Source organism: Oncorhynchus nerka, linkage group LG9b (genome assembly GCF_034236695.1).
Source record: "Oncorhynchus nerka isolate Pitt River linkage group LG9b, Oner_Uvic_2.0, whole genome shotgun sequence".
Taxonomy (NCBI): Eukaryota; Metazoa; Chordata; class Actinopteri; order Salmoniformes; family Salmonidae; genus Oncorhynchus; species Oncorhynchus nerka.
Genome location: NC_088424.1, coordinates 53,504,298 through 53,525,740, shown reverse-complemented (window position 1 = coordinate 53,525,740; position 21,443 = coordinate 53,504,298). Strand labels below are relative to the sequence as shown.

General features: G+C 32.7%; 1 protein-coding gene across 1 annotated transcript in view; it reads right to left on the bottom strand.

Moving 5' to 3' along the window:
• The window catches only part of zgc:162816 (uncharacterized protein LOC571260 homolog), a 43,560-nt gene that overhangs the window by 16,243 nt on the left and 5,874 nt on the right, over positions 1–21,443 (bottom strand). The window contains exons 4-7 of the mRNA XM_065013856.1: positions 20,025–20,175; positions 18,287–18,467; positions 18,094–18,212; positions 17,883–18,009 (exon numbers count right to left, since the gene is read on the bottom strand). Coding sequence (XP_064869928.1) covers positions 17,883–18,009; positions 18,094–18,212; positions 18,287–18,467; positions 20,025–20,175 — 578 coding nt within the window. The remainder of the gene's footprint in view (positions 1–17,882; positions 18,010–18,093; positions 18,213–18,286; positions 18,468–20,024; positions 20,176–21,443) is intronic.

Here is a 21,443-nt window from a genome sequence, read left to right as displayed (position 1 = left end):
AGTAATACCACTATGACCGTAGTAACAACAGTACTATGACCGTAGTAATAACAGTACTATGACCGTAGTAATACCACTATGACCGTAGTAACAACAGTACTATGACCGTAGTAATAACAGTACTATGACAGTAGTAATACCACTATGACAGTAGTAATAACAGTACTATGACCGTAGTAATAACAGTACTATGACCGTAGTAATACCACTATGACCGTAGTAACAACAGTACTATGACCGTAGTAATACCACTATGACAGTAGTAATAACAGTACTATGACAGTAGTAATACCACTATGACAGTAGTAATAACAGTACTATGACCGTAGTAATACCACTATGACCGTAGTAATAACAGTACTATGACCGTAGTAATACCACTATGACCGTAGTAACAACAGTACTATGACCGTAGTAATACCACTATGACAGTAGTAATAACAGTACTATGACAGTAGTAATACCACTGACAGTAGTAATAACAGTACTATGACAGTAGTAATAACAGTACTATGACAGTAGTAATAACAGTACTATGACCGTAGTAATACCACTATGACCGTAGTAATACCACTATGACAGTAGTAATAACAGTACTATGACAGTAGTAATACCACTATGACAGTAGTAATAACAGTACTATGACAGTAGTAATAACAGTACTATGACAGTAGTAATAACAGTACTATGACCGTAGTAATACCACTATGACAGTAGTAATAACAGTACTATGACAGTAGTAATAACAGTACTATGACCGTAGTAATACCACTATGACCGTAGTAATAACAGTACTATGACAGTAGTAACAACAGTACTATGACAGTAGTAACAACAGTACTATGACCGTAGTAATACCACTATGACAGTAGTAATAACAGTACTATGACCGTAGTAATACCACTATGACCGTAGTAATAACAGTACTATGACAGTAGTAACAACAGTACTATGACAGTAGTATAATAGTAATAACAGTACTATGACAGTACTATGACAGTAGTATAATAGTAATGACAGTACTATGACAGTAGTATAATAGTAATAACAGTACTATGACAGTAGTATAATAGTAATAACAGTACTATAGTAGTATAATAGTAATAACAGTACTATAGTAGTATAATAGTAATAACAGTACTATAGTAGTATAATAGTAATAACAGTACTATGACAGTAGTATAATAGTAATAACAGTACTATGACAGTACTATGACAGTAGTATAATAGTAATGACAGTTCTATGACAGTAGTATAATACTAATAACAGTACTATGACAGTAGTATAATAGTAATAACAGTAGTATAATAGTAATAACAGTACTATGACAGTAGTATAATAGTAATAACAGTAGTATAATAGTAATAACAGTACTATGACAGTAGTATAATAGTAATAACAGTACTATGACAGTAGTATAATAGTAATAACAGTACTATGACAGTAGTATAATAGTAATAACAGTAGTATAATAGTAATAACAGTACGATGACAGTAGTATAGTAGTATAATAGTAATAACAGTAGTATAATAGTAATAATAGTAATAACAGTAGTATAATAATAATAACAGTACTATGACAGTAGTATAATAGTAATAACAGTACTATGACAGTAGTATAATAATAATAGTAACAGTAGTATAACAGTAGTATAATAGTAATAACAGTAGTATAATAGTAATAACAGTACTATGACAGTAGTATAATAGTAATAACAGTACTATGACAGTAGTATAATAGTAATAACAGTACTATGACAGTAGTATAATAGTAATAACAGTACTATGACAGTAGTATAATAGTAACAACAGTACTATGACAGTAGTATAATAGTAATAACAGTACTATGACAGTAGTATAATAGTATAATAGTAATAACAGTACTATGACAGTAGTATAATAGTATAATAGTAATAACAGTACTATGACAGTAGTATAATAGTAATAATAATAATAACAGTACTATGACAGTAGTATAATAGTAATAACAGTACTATGACAGTAGTATAATAGTAATAACAGTACTATGACAGTAGTATAATAGTAATAATAATAATAACAGTACTATGACAGTAGTATAATAGTAATAATAATAATAACAGTACTATGACAGTAGTATAATAATAATAACAGTACTATGACCGTAGTAATACCACTATGACCGTAGTAACAACAGTACTATGACCGTAGTAATACCACTATGACAGTAGTAATAACAGTACTATGACAGTAGTAATACCACTATGACAGTAGTAATAACAGTACTATGACCGTAGTAATAACAGTACTATGACCGTAGTAATACCACTATGACAGTAGTAACAACAGTACTATGACAGTAGTAACAACAGTACTATGACCGTAGTAATACCACTATGACAGTAGTAATAACAGTACTATGACAGTAGTAATACCACTATGACAGTAGTAATAACAGTACTATGACCGTAGTAATACCACTATGACCGTAGTAACAACAGTACTATGACCGTAGTAATAACAGTACTATGACCGTAGTAATACCACTATGACCGTAGTAACAACAGTACAGTACTATGACCGTAGTAATAACAGTACTATGACAGTAGTAATACCACTATGACAGTAGTAATAACAGTACTATGACCGTAGTAATAACAGTACTATGACCGTAGTAATACCACTATGACCGTAGTAACAACAGTACTATGACCGTAGTAATACCACTATGACAGTAGTAATAACAGTACTATGACAGTAGTAATACCACTATGACAGTAGTAATAACAGTACTATGACCGTAGTAATACCACTATGACCGTAGTAATAACAGTACTATGACCGTAGTAATACCACTATGACCGTAGTAACAACAGTACTATGACCGTAGTAATACCACTATGACAGTAGTAATAACAGTACTATGACAGTAGTAATACCACTGACAGTAGTAATAACAGTACTATGACAGTAGTAATAACAGTACTATGACAGTAGTAATAACAGTACTATGACCGTAGTAATACCACTATGACCGTAGTAATACCACTATGACAGTAGTAATAACAGTACTATGACAGTAGTAATACCACTATGACAGTAGTAATAACAGTACTATGACAGTAGTAATAACAGTACTATGACAGTAGTAATAACAGTACTATGACCGTAGTAATACCACTATGACAGTAGTAATAACAGTACTATGACAGTAGTAATAACAGTACTATGACCGTAGTAATACCACTATGACCGTAGTAATAACAGTACTATGACAGTAGTAACAACAGTACTATGACAGTAGTAACAACAGTACTATGACCGTAGTAATACCACTATGACAGTAGTAATAACAGTACTATGACCGTAGTAATACCACTATGACCGTAGTAATAACAGTACTATGACAGTAGTAACAACAGTACTATGACAGTAGTATAATAGTAATAACAGTACTATGACAGTACTATGACAGTAGTATAATAGTAATGACAGTACTATGACAGTAGTATAATAGTAATAACAGTAGTATAATAGTAATAACAGTACGATGACAGTAGTATAGTAGTATAATAGTAATAACAGTAGTATAATAGTAATAATAGTAATAACAGTAGTATAATAATAATAACAGTACTATGACAGTAGTATAATAGTAATAACAGTACTATGACAGTAGTATAATAATAATAGTAACAGTAGTATAATAGTAATAACAGTAGTATAATAGTAATAACAGTACTATGACAGTAGTATAATAGTAATAACAGTACTATGACAGTAGTATAATAGTAATAACAGTACTATGACAGTAGTATAATAGTAATAACAGTACTATGACAGTAGTATAATAGTAACAACAGTACTATGACAGTAGTATAATAGTAATAACAGTACTATGACAGTAGTATAATAGTATAATAGTAATAACAGTACTATGACAGTAGTATAATAGTATAATAGTAATAACAGTACTATGACAGTAGTATAATAGTAATAATAATAATAACAGTACTATGACAGTAGTATAATAGTAATAACAGTACTATGACAGTAGTATAATAGTAATAACAGTACTATGACAGTAGTATAATAGTAATAATAATAATAACAGTACTATGACAGTAGTATAATAGTAATAATAATAATAACAGTACTATGACAGTAGTATAATAATAATAACAGTACTATGACCGTAGTAATACCACTATGACCGTAGTAACAACAGTACTATGACCGTAGTAATACCACTATGACAGTAGTAATAACAGTACTATGACAGTAGTAATACCACTATGACAGTAGTAATAACAGTACTATGACCGTAGTAATAACAGTACTATGACCGTAGTAATACCACTATGACAGTAGTAACAACAGTACTATGACAGTAGTAACAACAGTACTATGACCGTAGTAATACCACTATGACAGTAGTAATAACAGTACTATGACAGTAGTAATACCACTATGACAGTAGTAATAACAGTACTATGACCGTAGTAATACCACTATGACCGTAGTAACAACAGTACTATGACCGTAGTAATAACAGTACTATGACCGTAGTAATACCACTATGACCGTAGTAACAACAGTACTATGACCGTAGTAATAACAGTACTATGACAGTAGTAATACCACTATGACAGTAGTAATAACAGTACTATGACCGTAGTAATAACAGTACTATGACCGTAGTAATACCACTATGACCGTAGTAACAACAGTACTATGACCGTAGTAATACCACTATGACAGTAGTAATAACAGTACTATGACAGTAGTAATACCACTATGACAGTAGTAATAACAGTACTATGACCGTAGTAATACCACTATGACCGTAGTAATAACAGTACTATGACCGTAGTAATACCACTATGACCGTAGTAACAACAGTACTATGACCGTAGTAATACCACTATGACAGTAGTAATAACAGTACTATGACAGTAGTAATACCACTGACAGTAGTAATAACAGTACTATGACAGTAGTAATAACAGTACTATGACAGTAGTAATAACAGTACTATGACCGTAGTAATACCACTATGACCGTAGTAATACCACTATGACAGTAGTAATAACAGTACTATGACAGTAGTAATACCACTATGACAGTAGTAATAACAGTACTATGACAGTAGTAATAACAGTACTATGACAGTAGTAATAACAGTACTATGACCGTAGTAATACCACTATGACAGTAGTAATAACAGTACTATGACAGTAGTAATAACAGTACTATGACCGTAGTAATACCACTATGACCGTAGTAATAACAGTACTATGACAGTAGTAACAACAGTACTATGACAGTAGTAACAACAGTACTATGACCGTAGTAATACCACTATGACAGTAGTAATAACAGTACTATGACCGTAGTAATACCACTATGACCGTAGTAATAACAGTACTATGACAGTAGTAACAACAGTACTATGACAGTAGTATAATAGTAATAACAGTACTATGACAGTACTATGACAGTAGTATAATAGTAATGACAGTACTATGACAGTAGTATAATAGTAATAACAGTACTATGACAGTAGTATAATAGTAATAACAGTACTATAGTAGTATAATAGTAATAACAGTACTATAGTAGTATAATAGTAATAACAGTACTATAGTAGTATAATAGTAATAACAGTACTATGACAGTAGTATAATAGTAATAACAGTACTATGACAGTACTATGACAGTAGTATAATAGTAATGACAGTTCTATGACAGTAGTATAATACTAATAACAGTACTATGACAGTAGTATAATAGTAATGACAGTAGTATAATAGTAATAACAGTAGTATAATAGTAATAACAGTACTATGACAGTAGTATAATAGTAATAACAGTACTATGACAGTAGTATAATAGTAATAACAGTACTATGACAGTAGTATAATAGTAATAACAGTAGTATAATAGTAATAACAGTACGATGACAGTAGTATAGTAGTATAATAGTAATAACAGTAGTATAATAATAATAACAGTACTATGACAGTAGTATAATAGTAATAACAGTACTATGACAGTAGTATAATAATAATAGTAACAGTAGTATAACAGTAGTATAATAGTAATAACAGTAGTATAATAGTAATAACAGTACTATGACAGTAGTATAATAGTAATAACAGTACTATGACAGTAGTATAATAGTAATAACAGTACTATGACAGTAGTATAATAGTAATAACAGTACTATGACAGTAGTATAATAGTAACAACAGTACTATGACAGTAGTATAATAGTAATAACAGTACTATGACAGTAGTATAATAGTATAATAGTAATAACAGTACTATGACAGTAGTATAATAGTATAATAGTAATAACAGTACTATGACAGTAGTATAATAGTAATAATAATAATAACAGTACTATGACAGTAGTATAATAGTAATAACAGTACTATGACAGTAGTATAATAGTAATAACAGTACTATGACAGTAGTATAATAGTAATAATAATAATAACAGTACTATGACAGTAGTATAATAGTAATAATAATAATAACAGTACTATGACAGTAGTATAATAATAATAACAGTACTATGACCGTAGTAATACCACTATGACCGTAGTAACAACAGTACTATGACCGTAGTAATACCACTATGACAGTAGTAATAACAGTACTATGACAGTAGTAATACCACTATGACAGTAGTAATAACAGTACTATGACCGTAGTAATAACAGTACTATGACCGTAGTAATACCACTATGACAGTAGTAACAACAGTACTATGACAGTAGTAACAACAGTACTATGACCGTAGTAATACCACTATGACAGTAGTAATAACAGTACTATGACAGTAGTAATACCACTATGACAGTAGTAATAACAGTACTATGACCGTAGTAATACCACTATGACCGTAGTAACAACAGTACTATGACCGTAGTAATAACAGTACTATGACCGTAGTAATACCACTATGACCGTAGTAACAACAGTACTATGACCGTAGTAATACCACTATGACAGTAGTAATAACAGTACTATGACAGTAGTAATACCACTATGACAGTAGTAATAACAGTACTATGACCGTAGTAATAACAGTACTATGACCGTAGTAATACCACTATGACCGTAGTAACAACAGTACTATGACCGTAGTAATACCACTATGACAGTAGTAATAACAGTACTATGACAGTAGTAATACCACTATGACAGTAGTAATAACAGTACTATGACCGTAGTAATACCACTATGACCGTAGTAATAACAGTACTATGACCGTAGTAATACCACTATGACCGTAGTAACAACAGTACTATGACCGTAGTAATACCACTATGACAGTAGTAATAACAGTACTATGACAGTAGTAATACCACTGACAGTAGTAATAACAGTACTATGACAGTGGTAATAACAGTACTATGACAGTAGTAATAACAGTACTATGACCGTAGTAATACCACTATGACCGTAGTAATACCACTATGACAGTAGTAATAACAGTACTATGACAGTAGTAATACCACTATGACAGTAGTAATAACAGTACTATGACAGTAGTAATAACAGTACTATGACAGTAGTAATAACAGTACTATGACAGTAGTAATAACAGTACTATGACCGTAGTAATACCACTATGACAGTAGTAATAACAGTACTATGACAGTAGTAATACCACTATGACAGTAGTAATAACAGTACTATGACCGTAGTAATACCACTATGACCGTAGTAACAACAGTACTATGACCGTAGTAATAACAGTACTATGACCGTAGTAATACCACTATGACCGTAGTAACAACAGTACTATGACCGTAGTAATACCACTATGACAGTAGTAATAACAGTACTATGACAGTAGTAATACCACTATGACAGTAGTAATACCACTATGACAGTAGTAATAACAGTACTATGACCGTAGTAATAACAGTACTATGACCGTAGTAATACCACTATGACCGTAGTAACAACAGTACTATGACCGTAGTAATACCACTATGACAGTAGTAATAACAGTACTATGACAGTAGTAATACCACTATGACAGTAGTAATAACAGTACTATGACCGTAGTAATACCACTATGACCGTAGTAATAACAGTACTATGACCGTAGTAATACCACTATGACCGTAGTAACAACAGTACTATGACCGTAGTAATACCACTATGACAGTAGTAATAACAGTACTATGACAGTAGTAATACCACTGACAGTAGTAATAACAGTACTATGACAGTAGTAATAACAGTACTATGACCGTAGTAATACCACTATGACCGTAGTAATACCACTATGACAGTAGTAATAACAGTACTATGACCGTAGTAATACCACTATGACAGTAGTAATAACAGTACTATGACCGTAGTAATACCACTATGACAGTAGTAATAACAGTACTATGACAGTAGTAATAACAGTACTATGACCGTAGTAATACCACTATGACCGTAGTAATAACAGTACTATGACAGTAGTAACAACAGTACTATGACAGTAGTATAATAGTAATAACAGTACTATGACAGTACTATGACAGTAGTATAATAGTAATGACAGTACTATGACAGTAGTATAATAGTAATAACAGTACTATGACAGTAGTATAATAGTAATAACAGTACTATAGTAGTATAATAGTAATAACAGTACTATAGTAGTATAATAGTAATAACAGTACTATAGTAGTATAATAGTAATAACAGTACTATGACAGTAGTATAATAGTAATAACAGTACTATGACAGTACTATGACAGTAGTATAATAGTAATGACAGTACTATGACAGTAGTATAATACTAATAACAGTACTATGACAGTAGTATAATAGTAATAACAGTAGTATAATAGTAATAACAGTACTATGACAGTAGTATAATAGTAATAACAGTAGTATAATAGTAATAACAGTACTATGACAGTAGTATAATAGTAATAACAGTACTATGACAGTAGTAATAACAGTACTATGACAGTAGTAATACCACTATGACAGTAGTAATAACAGTACTATGACAGTAGTAATAACAGTACTATGACAGTAGTAATAACAGTACTATGACCGTAGTAATACCACTATGACCGTAGTAACAACAGTACTATGACCGTAGTAATACCACTATGACAGTAGTAATAACAGTACTATGACAGTAGTAATACCACTATGACAGTAGTAATAACAGTACTATGACCGTAGTAATAACAGTACTATGACCGTAGTAATACCACTATGACAGTAGTAACAACAGTACTATGACCGTAGTAATACCACTATGACCGTAGTAATAACAGTACTATGACAGTAGTAACAACAGTACTATGACAGTAGTATAATAGTAATAACAGTACTATGACAGTACTATGACAGTAGTATAATAGTAATGACAGTACTATGACAGTAGTATAATAGTAATAACAGTACTATGACAGTAGTATAATAGTAATAACAGTACTATAGTAGTATAATAGTAATAACAGTACTATAGTAGTATAATAGTAATAACAGTACTATAGTAGTATAATAGTAATAACAGTACTATGACAGTAGTATAATAGTAATAACAGTACTATGACAGTACTATGACAGTAGTATAATAGTAATGACAGTTCTATGACAGTAGTATAATACTAATAACAGTACTATGACAGTAGTATAATAGTAATAACAGTAGTATAATAGTAATAACAGTACTATGACAGTAGTATAATAGTAATAACAGTAGTATAATAGTAATAACAGTACTATGACAGTAGTATAATAGTAATAACAGTACTATGACAGTAGTATAATAGTAATAACAGTACTATGACAGTAGTATAATAGTAATAACAGTAGTATAATAGTAATAACAGTACGATGACAGTAGTATAGTAGTATAATAGTAATAACAGTAGTATAATAGTAATAATAGTAATAACAGTAGTATAATAATAATAACAGTACTATGACAGTAGTATAATAGTAATAACAGTACTATGACAGTAGTATAATAATAATAGTAACAGTAGTATAACAGTAGTATAATAGTAATAACAGTAGTATAATAGTAATAACAGTACTATGACAGTAGTATAATAGTAATAACAGTACTATGACAGTAGTATAATAGTAATAACAGTACTATGACAGTAGTATAATAGTAATAACAGTACTATGACAGTAGTATAATAGTAACAACAGTACTATGACAGTAGTATAATAGTAATAACAGTACTATGACAGTAGTATAATAGTATAATAGTAATAACAGTACTATGACAGTAGTATAATAGTATAATAGTAATAACAGTACTATGACAGTAGTATAATAGTAATAATAATAATAACAGTACTATGACAGTAGTATAATAGTAATAACAGTACTATGACAGTAGTATAATAGTAATAACAGTACTATGACAGTAGTATAATAGTAATAATAATAATAACAGTACTATGACAGTAGTATAATAGTAATAATAATAATAACAGTACTATGACAGTAGTATAATAATAATAACAGTACTATGACCGTAGTAATACCACTATGACCGTAGTAACAACAGTACTATGACCGTAGTAATACCACTATGACAGTAGTAATAACAGTACTATGACAGTAGTAATACCACTATGACAGTAGTAATAACAGTACTATGACCGTAGTAATAACAGTACTATGACCGTAGTAATACCACTATGACAGTAGTAACAACAGTACTATGACAGTAGTAACAACAGTACTATGACCGTAGTAATACCACTATGACAGTAGTAATAACAGTACTATGACAGTAGTAATACCACTATGACAGTAGTAATAACAGTACTATGACCGTAGTAATACCACTATGACCGTAGTAACAACAGTACTATGACCGTAGTAATAACAGTACTATGACCGTAGTAATACCACTATGACCGTAGTAACAACAGTACTATGACCGTAGTAATACCACTATGACAGTAGTAATAACAGTACTATGACAGTAGTAATACCACTATGACAGTAGTAATAACAGTACTATGACCGTAGTAATAACAGTACTATGACCGTAGTAATACCACTATGACCGTAGTAACAACAGTACTATGACCGTAGTAATACCACTATGACAGTAGTAATAACAGTACTATGACAGTAGTAATACCACTATGACAGTAGTAATAACAGTACTATGACCGTAGTAATACCACTATGACCGTAGTAATAACAGTACTATGACCGTAGTAATACCACTATGACCGTAGTAACAACAGTACTATGACCGTAGTAATACCACTATGACAGTAGTAATAACAGTACTATGACAGTAGTAATACCACTGACAGTAGTAATAACAGTACTATGACAGTGGTAATAACAGTACTATGACAGTAGTAATAACAGTACTATGACCGTAGTAATACCACTATGACCGTAGTAATACCACTATGACAGTAGTAATAACAGTACTATGACAGTAGTAATACCACTATGACAGTAGTAATAACAGTACTATGACAGTAGTAATAACAGTACTATGACAGTAGTAATAACAGTAAAATGACAGTAGTAATAACAGTACTATGACCGTAGTAATACCACTATGACAGTAGTAATAACAGTACTATGACAGTAGTAATACCACTATGACCGTAGTAAAAACAGTACTATGACAGTAGTAACAACAGTACTATGACAGTAGTATAATAGTAATAACAGTACTATGACAGTACTATGACAGTAGTATAATAGTAATGACAGTACTATGACAGTAGTATAATAGTAATAACAGTACTATGACAGTAGTATAATAGTAATAACAGTACTATAGTAGTATAATAGTAATAACAGTACTATAGTAGTATAATAGTAATAACAGTACTATAGTAGTATAATAGTAATAACAGTACTATGACAGTAGTATAATAGTAATAACAGTACTATGACAGTACTATGACAGTAGTATAATAGTAATGACAGTACTATGACAGTAGTATAATACTAATAACAGTACTATGACAGTAGTATAATAGTAATAACAGTAGTATAATAGTAATAACAGTACTATGACAGTAGTATAATAGTAATAACAGTAGTATAATAGTAATAACAGTACTATGACAGTAGTATAATAGTAATAACAGTACTATGACAGTAGTAATAACAGTACTATGACAGTAGTAATACCACTATGACAGTAGTAATAACAGTACTATGACAGTAGTAATAACAGTACTATGACAGTAGTAATAACAGTACTATGACCGTAGTAATACCACTATGACCGTAGTAACAACAGTACTATGACCGTAGTAATACCACTATGACAGTAGTAATAACAGTACTATGACAGTAGTAATACCACTATGACAGTAGTAATAACAGTACTATGACCGTAGTAATAACAGTACTATGACCGTAGTAATACCACTATGACAGTAGTAACAACAGTACTATGACAGTAGTAACAACAGTACTATGACCGTAGTAATACCACTATGACAGTAGTAATAACAGTACTATGACAGTAGTAATACCAGTACTGACAGTAGTAATAACAGTACTATGACAGTAGTAATACCACTATGACAGTAGTAATAACAGTACTATGACAGTAGTAATAACAGTACTACGACCGTAGTAATACCACTATGACCGTAGTAATACCACTATGACAGTAGTAATAACAGTACTATGACCGTAGTAATACCACTATGACCGTAGTAATACCACTATGACAGTAGTAATAACAGTACTATGACAGTAATAACAGTACTATGACCGTAGTAATACCACTATGACAGTAGTAACAACAGTACTATGACAGTAGTAATAACAGCACTATGACAGTAGTAATAACAGTACTATGACCGTAGTAATACCAGTACTATGACAGTAGTAACAACAGTACTGACAGTAACAATACTATGACAGTAGTAATACCAGTACTATGACAGTAACAGTACTATGACAGTAGTAATACCAGTACTATGACAGTAGTAATACCAGTACTATGACAGTAGTAATACCAGTACTATGACAGTAGTAATAACAGTACTATGACCGTAGTAATACCACTATGAAAGTAGTAATAACAGTACTATGACAGTAGTAATAACAGTACTATGACAGTAGTAATACCACTATGACAGTAGTAATAACAGTACTATGACAGTAGTAATAACAGTACTATGACCGTAGTAATACCACTATGACCGTAGTAACAACAGTACTATGACCGTAGTAATACCACTATGACAGTAGTAATAACAGTACTATGACAGTAGTAATACCACTATGACAGTAGTAATAACAGTACTATGACCGTAGTAATAACAGTACTATGACCGTAGTAATACCACTATGACAGTAGTAACAACAGTACTATGACAGTAGTAACAACAGTACTATGACCGTAGTAATACCACTATGACAGTAGTAATAACAGTACTATGACAGTAGTAATACCACTATGACAGTAGTAATAACAGTACTATGACCGTAGTAATACCACTATGACCGTAGTAACAACAGTACTATGACCGTAGTAATAACAGTACTATGACCGTAGTAATACCACTATGACCGTAGTAACAACAGTACTATGACCGTAGTAATACCACTATGACAGTAGTAATAACAGTACTATGACAGTAGTAATACCACTATGACAGTAGTAATACCACTATGACAGTAGTAATAACAGTACTATGACCGTAGTAATAACAGTACTATGACCGTAGTAATACCACTATGACAGTAGTAATAACAGTACTATGACAGTAGTAATACCACTATGACAGTAGTAATAACAGTACTATGACCGTAGTAATACCACTATGACCGTAGTAATAACAGTACTATGACCGTAGTAATACCACTATGACCGTAGTAACAACAGTACTATGACCGTAGTAATACCACTATGACAGTAGTAATAACAGTACTATGACAGTAGTAATACCACTGACAGTAGTAATAACAGTACTATGACAGTAGTAATAACAGTACTATGACAGTAGTAATAACAGTACTATGACCGTAGTAATACCACTATGACCGTAGTAATACCACTATGACAGTAGTAATACCACTATGACAGTAGTAATAACAGTACTATGACAGTAGTAATAACAGTACTATGACCGTAGTAATACCACTATGACAGTAGTAATAACAGTACTATGACAGTAGTAATAACAGTACTATGACCGTAGTAATACCACTATGACCGTAGTAATAACAGTACTATGACAGTAGTAACAACAGTACTATGACAGTAGTATAATAGTAATAACAGTACTATGACAGTACTATGACAGTAGTATAATAGTAATGACAGTACTATGACAGTAGTATAATAGTAATAACAGTACTATGACAGTAGTATAATAGTAATAACAGTACTATAGTAGTATAATAGTAATAACAGTACTATAGTAGTATAATAGTAATAACAGTACTATGACAGTAGTATAATAGTAATAACAGTACTATGACAGTACTATGACAGTAGTATAATAGTAATGACAGTACTATGACAGTAGTATAATACTAATAACAGTACTATGACAGTAGTATAATAGTAATAACAGTAGTATAATAGTAATAACAGTACTATGACAGTAGTATAATAGTAATAACAGTAGTATAATAGTAATAACAGTACTATGACAGTAGTATAATAGTAATAACAGTACTATGACAGTAGTATAATAGTAATAACAGTACTATGACAGTAGTATAATAGTAATAACAGTAGTATAATAGTAATAACAGTACGATGACAGTAGTATAGTAGTATAATAGTAATAACAGTAGTATAATAGTAATAATAGTAATAACAGTAGTATAATAATAATAACAGTACTATGACAGTAGTATAATAGTAATAACAGTACTATGACAGTAGTATAATAATAATAGTAACAGTAGTATAATAGTAGTATAATAGTAATAACAGTAGTATAATAGTAATAACAGTACTATGACAGTAGTATAATAGTAATAACAGTACTATGACAGTAGTATAATAGTAATAACAGTACTATGACAGTAGTATAATAGTAATAACAGTACTATGACAGTAGTATAATAGTAACAACAGTACTATGACAGTAGTATAATAGTAATAACAGTACTATGACAGTAGTATAATAGTAATAACAGTACTATGACAGTAGTATAATAGTATAATAGTAATAACAGTACTATGACAGTAGTATAATAGTAATAATAATAATAACAGTACTATGACAGTAGTATAATAGTAATAACAGTACTATGACAGTAGTATAATAGTAATAATAATAATAACAGTACTATGACAGTAGTATAATAGTAATAACAGTACTATGACAGTAGTATAATAGTAATAATAATAATAACAGTACTATGACAGTAGTATAATAGTAATAATAATAATAACAGTACTATGACAGTAGTATAATAGTAATAACAGTAGTATAATAATAATAACAGTACTATGACAGTAGTATAATAGTAATAACAGTACTATGACAGTAGTATAATAGTAATAACAGTACTATGACAGTAGTATAATAGTAATAACAGTAGTATAATAGTAATAACAGTACTATGACAGTAGTATAATAGTAATAACAGTAGTATAATAGTAATAACAGTACTATGACAGTAGTATAATAGTAATAACAGTAGTATAATAGTAATAACAGTACTATGACAGTAGTATAATAGTAATAACAGTAGTATAATAGTAATAACAGTACTATGACAGTAGTATAATAGTAATAACAGTAGTATAATAGTAATAACAGTACTATGACAGTAGTATAATAGTAATAACAGTAGTATAATAGTAATAACAGTACTATGACAGTAGTATAATAGTAATAACAGTAGTATAATAGTAATAACAGTACTATGACAGTAGTATAATAGTAATAACAGTAGTATAATAGTAATAACAGTACTATGACAGTAGTATAATAGTAATAACAGTAGTATAATAGTAATAACAGTACTATGACAGTAGTATAATAGTAATAACAGTAGTATAATAGTAATAACAGTACTATGACAGTAGTATAATAGTAATAACAGTAGTATAATAGTAATAACAGTAGTATAATAGTAATAACAGTACTATGACAGTAGTATAATAGTAATAACAGTACTATGACAGTAGTATAATAGTAATAACAGTAGTATAATAGTAATAACAGTACTATAACAGTAGTATAATAGTAATAACAGTACTATGACAGTAGTATAATAGTAATAACAGTAGTATAATAGTAATAACAGTAGTATAATAGTAATAACAGTACTATGACAGTAGTATAATAGTAATAACAGTACTATGACAGTAGTATAATAGTAATAACAGTAGTATAATAGTAATAACAGTAGTATAATAGTAATAACAGTAGTATAATAGTAATAACAGTACTATGACAGTAGTATAATAGTAATAACAGTAGTATAATAGTAATAACAGTAGTATAATAGTAATAACAGTAGTATAATAGTAATAACAGTAGTATAATAGTAATAACAGTACTATGACAGTAGTATAATAGTAATAACAGTACTATGACAGTAGTATAATAGTAATAACAGTAGTATAATAGTAATAACAGTAGTATAATAGTAATAACAGTAGTATAATAGTAATAACAGTACTATGACAGTAGTATAATAGTAATAACAGTACTATGACAGTAGTATAATAGTAATAACAGTACTATGACAGTAGTATAATAGTAATAACAGTAGTATAATAGTAATAACAGTACTATGACAGTAGTATAATAGTAATAACAGTAGTATAATAGTAATAACAGTAGTATAATAGTAATAACAGTAGTATAATAGTAATAACAGTACTATGACAGTACTATAACAGTAGTATAATAGTAATAACAGTAGTATAATAGTAATAACAGTAGTATAATAGTAATAACAGTACTATGACAGTACTATGACAGTAGTATAATAGTAATAACAGTAGTATAATAGTAATAACAGTACTATGACAGTAGTATAATAGTAATAACAGTAGTATAATAGTAATAACAGTACTATGACAGTAGTATAATAGTAATAACAGTAGTATAATAGTAATAACAGTACTATGACAGTAGTATAATAGTAATAACAGTACTATGACAGTAGTATAATAGTAATAACAGTAGTATAATAGTAATAACAGTAGTATAATAGTAATAACAGTAGTATAATAGTAATAACAGTAGTATAATAGTAATAACAGTAGTATAATAATAATGACAGTACTATGACAGTAGTATAATAGTAATAACAGTACTATGACAGTAGTATAATAGTAATAACAGTACTATGACAGTAGTATAATAGTAATAACAGTAGTATAATAGTAATAACAGTACTATGACAGTAGTATAATAGTAATAACAGTAGTATAATAGTAATAACAGTAGTATAATAATAATAACAGTACTATGACAGTAGTATAATAGTAATAACAGTAGTATAATAGTAATAACAGTACTATGACAGTAGTATAATAGTAATAACAGTAGTATAATAGTAATAACAGTAGTATGACAGTAGTATAATAGTAATAACAGTACTATGACAGTAGTATAATAGTAATAACAGTAGTATAATAGTAATAACAGTACTATGACAGTAGTATAATAGTAATAACAGTACTATGACAGTAGTATAATAGTAATAACAGTACTATAGTAGTATAATAGTAATAACAGTAGTATAATAGTAATAACAGTACTATGACAGTAGTATAATAGTAATAACAGTAGTATAATAGTAATAACAGTACTATGACAGTAGTATAATAGTAATAACAGTAGTATAATAGTAATAACAGTAGTATAATAGTAATAACAGTAGTATAATAGTAATAACGACAGTATTTAATACAGCTTCTGTACCTGAGAGCAGACCAGCCACAGTCGAGGAGCAGCTGGTTTCTGTGAGGAGAGTGACCTATAACCCTGCTCAGAACCCTGACAGCCACGTCCTCCAGACCGCACGAACCAATCACAGACTGCTGCACGTCTACAGAAAGCACAGCAGCCAATCAGAAAACAACACTGCTTTCTACTACAATAGATCTGTTGAGGTCACACACACCACACTGACCGAAGAAGACGTAGTTCCCAGGATGCACCTCGCTGAGCTTGGCCATGTCACTGATTGGCTGGCTGCAGGAGGGGGTGGAGCCTATACTGGACTTACAGCTGATTCCCACATCCTTCAGTCTGGAGAGAGAGAGAGAGAGAGAGATTTGTGTGTCTTTGTGTATGTGTATGTGTGTGTGTGTGTGTGTTCTTACTTCTCCATGAACTGCAGTACGAGGGTGGTTGTTTCATGGGCAACAGCATGTATTTGCTCCGCCCCTCTGCAGCCATAGGTGTTCCCACAGTGGGCGTACACCCCCGTCAGCTCCACCCCCTCTGACTCAGAGATGGCCTGGGCCAATCTCAGTGCCTCTGGCTCCGAGTGCAGAACACCCGCTACAAAACAGAACCCCGGTGTGTTCAGTTCAACGTTTGTTACAGGTCGTACTGAACGACTGGTTTCCCCAAAACGGTGCGCTTCGTTCTTCAACCCCCATTAAAAAGGTACATTTGCTCCCCATTGGTGGGTGTGACCTGATCGATATGTGTGTTCATCTGAAATCACAACACTCACGCAGCCACTATAATCCCACGATATGGTAACTGTCCTCTGGGCCACTATAATCCCACCATATGGTAACTGTCCTCTGGGCCACTACAATCCCACTATAGGGTAACTGTCCTCTGGGCTACTATAATCCCACCATATGGTAACTGTCCTCTGGGCCACTATAATCCCACGATATGGTAACTGTCCTCTGGGACACTATAGTCCCACCATATGGTAACTGTCCTCTGGGCCACTATAATCCCACCATATGGTAACTGTCCTCTGGGCCACTATAATCCCACCATATGGTAACTGTCCTCTGGGCCACTATAATCCCACCATATGGTAACTGTCCTCTGGGCCACTATAATCCCACCATATGGTAACTGTCCTCTGGGCCACTATAATCCCACCATATGGTAACTGTCCTCTGGGCCACTACAATCCCACTATAGGGTAACTGTCCTCTGGGCTACTATAATCCCACCATATGGTAACTGTCCTCTGGGCTACTATAATCCCACGATAGGGTAACTGTCCTCTGGGCCACTATAGTCCCACCATATGGTAACTGTCCTCTGAGCCACTATAATCCCACCATATGGTAACTGTCCTCTGGGCCACTATAATCCCACCATATGGTAACTGTCACTATAATCCCACCATATGGTAACTGGTCCTCTGGGCCACTATAATCCCACCATATGGTAACTGTCCTCTGGGCCACTATAATCCCACCATATGGTAACTGTCCTCTGGGTAACTGTCCTCTGGGCCACTATAGTCCCACCATATGGTAACTGTCCTCTGGGCCACTATAATCCCACCATATGGTAACTGTCCTCTGGGCCACTATAATCCCACCATATGGTAACTGTCCTCTGGGCCACTATAATCCCACCATATGGTAACTGCCCTCTGGGCTACCATAATCACAAAGTTCTTGAACTGGTGGTTCAGTAAGGTACCGTTTTGTTGTACTGAACACAAGCCAGAGCCACGTTCAGTGGCCAAAAGTTGTTGAACGTTGCGTATAGAAATCCCATGAATGGAGCTGATTGTTTATTCACCATGTCAGAGAGGCATATCTGTTCTACGTAGCGTATTTCTATCTGAACATTTCAAAATGCTACTGAACTGGGTCAAGTACATGAGTCAAATTCTCCCAGTACTTTGAGGTGCACTTGATTTCAAACCAATGGAATAGTAAACACCAAGCCAAGTGCACCTCACATTCTTCAAGTATCTGACTTTCAAAATCAAATCAAACTTTATTTATATAGTATATTTCAAACATTAACATATTTGACATACTTTTGGCCCAGGTCTGAAGGAACAGAACAGCGAAGCATTCTAGAACACCATAATAGCATTCTAGAACATTCTAGAACCCCCTCTCTCACCTCTTCCGTTGTCACAGTCCAGTTTGAGCCAGACGTGCCACACCCGCCCGTCTGTCAGTGGTCTCTTCCTCAGCTGCTCCAGAGCATCTCTGTGGTCCAACAACACCTGGAACAGAGACAGACGCTCTGCCAGCACCGCACAGCGCTCAACCTTACACACCACACACACAGACACCACACACACACACACACACACAGACACCACACACACACACAGACACCACAGACACACACACACATCTAATTTTATTTGTCATACACATGTTTAGCAGATGTTATTGCGGGTGCAACGGAATGTTTGTGTTTCTAGCTCGAACATGCATGCTCACACACACACAGACACACACACACACGCAAACACAAACAGTTTAAGGGTCTGGTGTAGGATACATAGTCGAAGGGCAGAGTAGGCAAGTGGCATCTAGCTGTACAGTTAGTGAGGTAGAGGCATCTAGCTGTACAGTTAGTGAGGTAGAGGCATCTAGCTGTACAGTTAGTTAGTGAGGTAGAGGCATCTAGCTGTACAGTTAGTGAGGTAGAGGCATCTAGCTGTACAGTTAGTGAGGTAGAGGCATCTAGCTGTACAGTTAGTGAGGTAGAGGCATCTAGCTGTACAGTTAGTTAGTGAGGTAGAGGCATCTAGCTGTACAGTTAGTGAGGTAGAGGCATCTAGCTGTACAGTTAGTTAGTGAGGTAGAGGCATCTAGCTGTACATGCAGTGAGGTAGAGGCATCTAGCTGTACAGTTAGTGAGGTAGAGGCATCTAGCTGTACAGTTAGTTAGTGAGGTAAAGGCATCTAGCTGTACAGTTAGTGAGGTAGAGGCATCTAGCTGTACAGTTAGTGAGGTAGAGGCATCTAGCTGTACAGTTAGTTAGTGAGGTAGAGGCATCTAGCTGTACAGTTAGTTAGTGAGGTAAAGGCATCTAGCTGTACAGTTAGTGAGGTAGTGGCATCTAGCTGTACAGTTAGTGAGGTAGTGGCATCTAGCTGTACAGTTAGTGAGGTAGTGGCATCTAGCTGTACAGTTAGTGAGGTAGAGGCATCTAGCTGTACAGTTAGTTAGTGAGGTAGAGGCATCTAGCTGTACAGGCAGTGAGGTAGAGGCATCTAGCTGTACAGTTAGTTAGTGAGGTAGTGGCATCTAGCTGTACAGTTAGTGAGGTAGAGGCATCTAGCTGTACAGTTAGTTAGTGAGGTAGAGGCATCTAGCTGTACAGTTAGTGAGGTAGAGGCATCTAGCTGTACAGTTAGTTAGTGAGGTAGAGACATCTAGCTGTACAGGCAGTGAGGTAGAGGCATCTAGCTGTACAGTTAGTGAGGTAGAAGCATCTAGCTGTACAGTTAGTGAGGTAGAGGCATCTAGCTGTACAGTTAGTGAGGTAGAGGCATCTAGCTGTACAGGCAGTGAGGTAGAAGC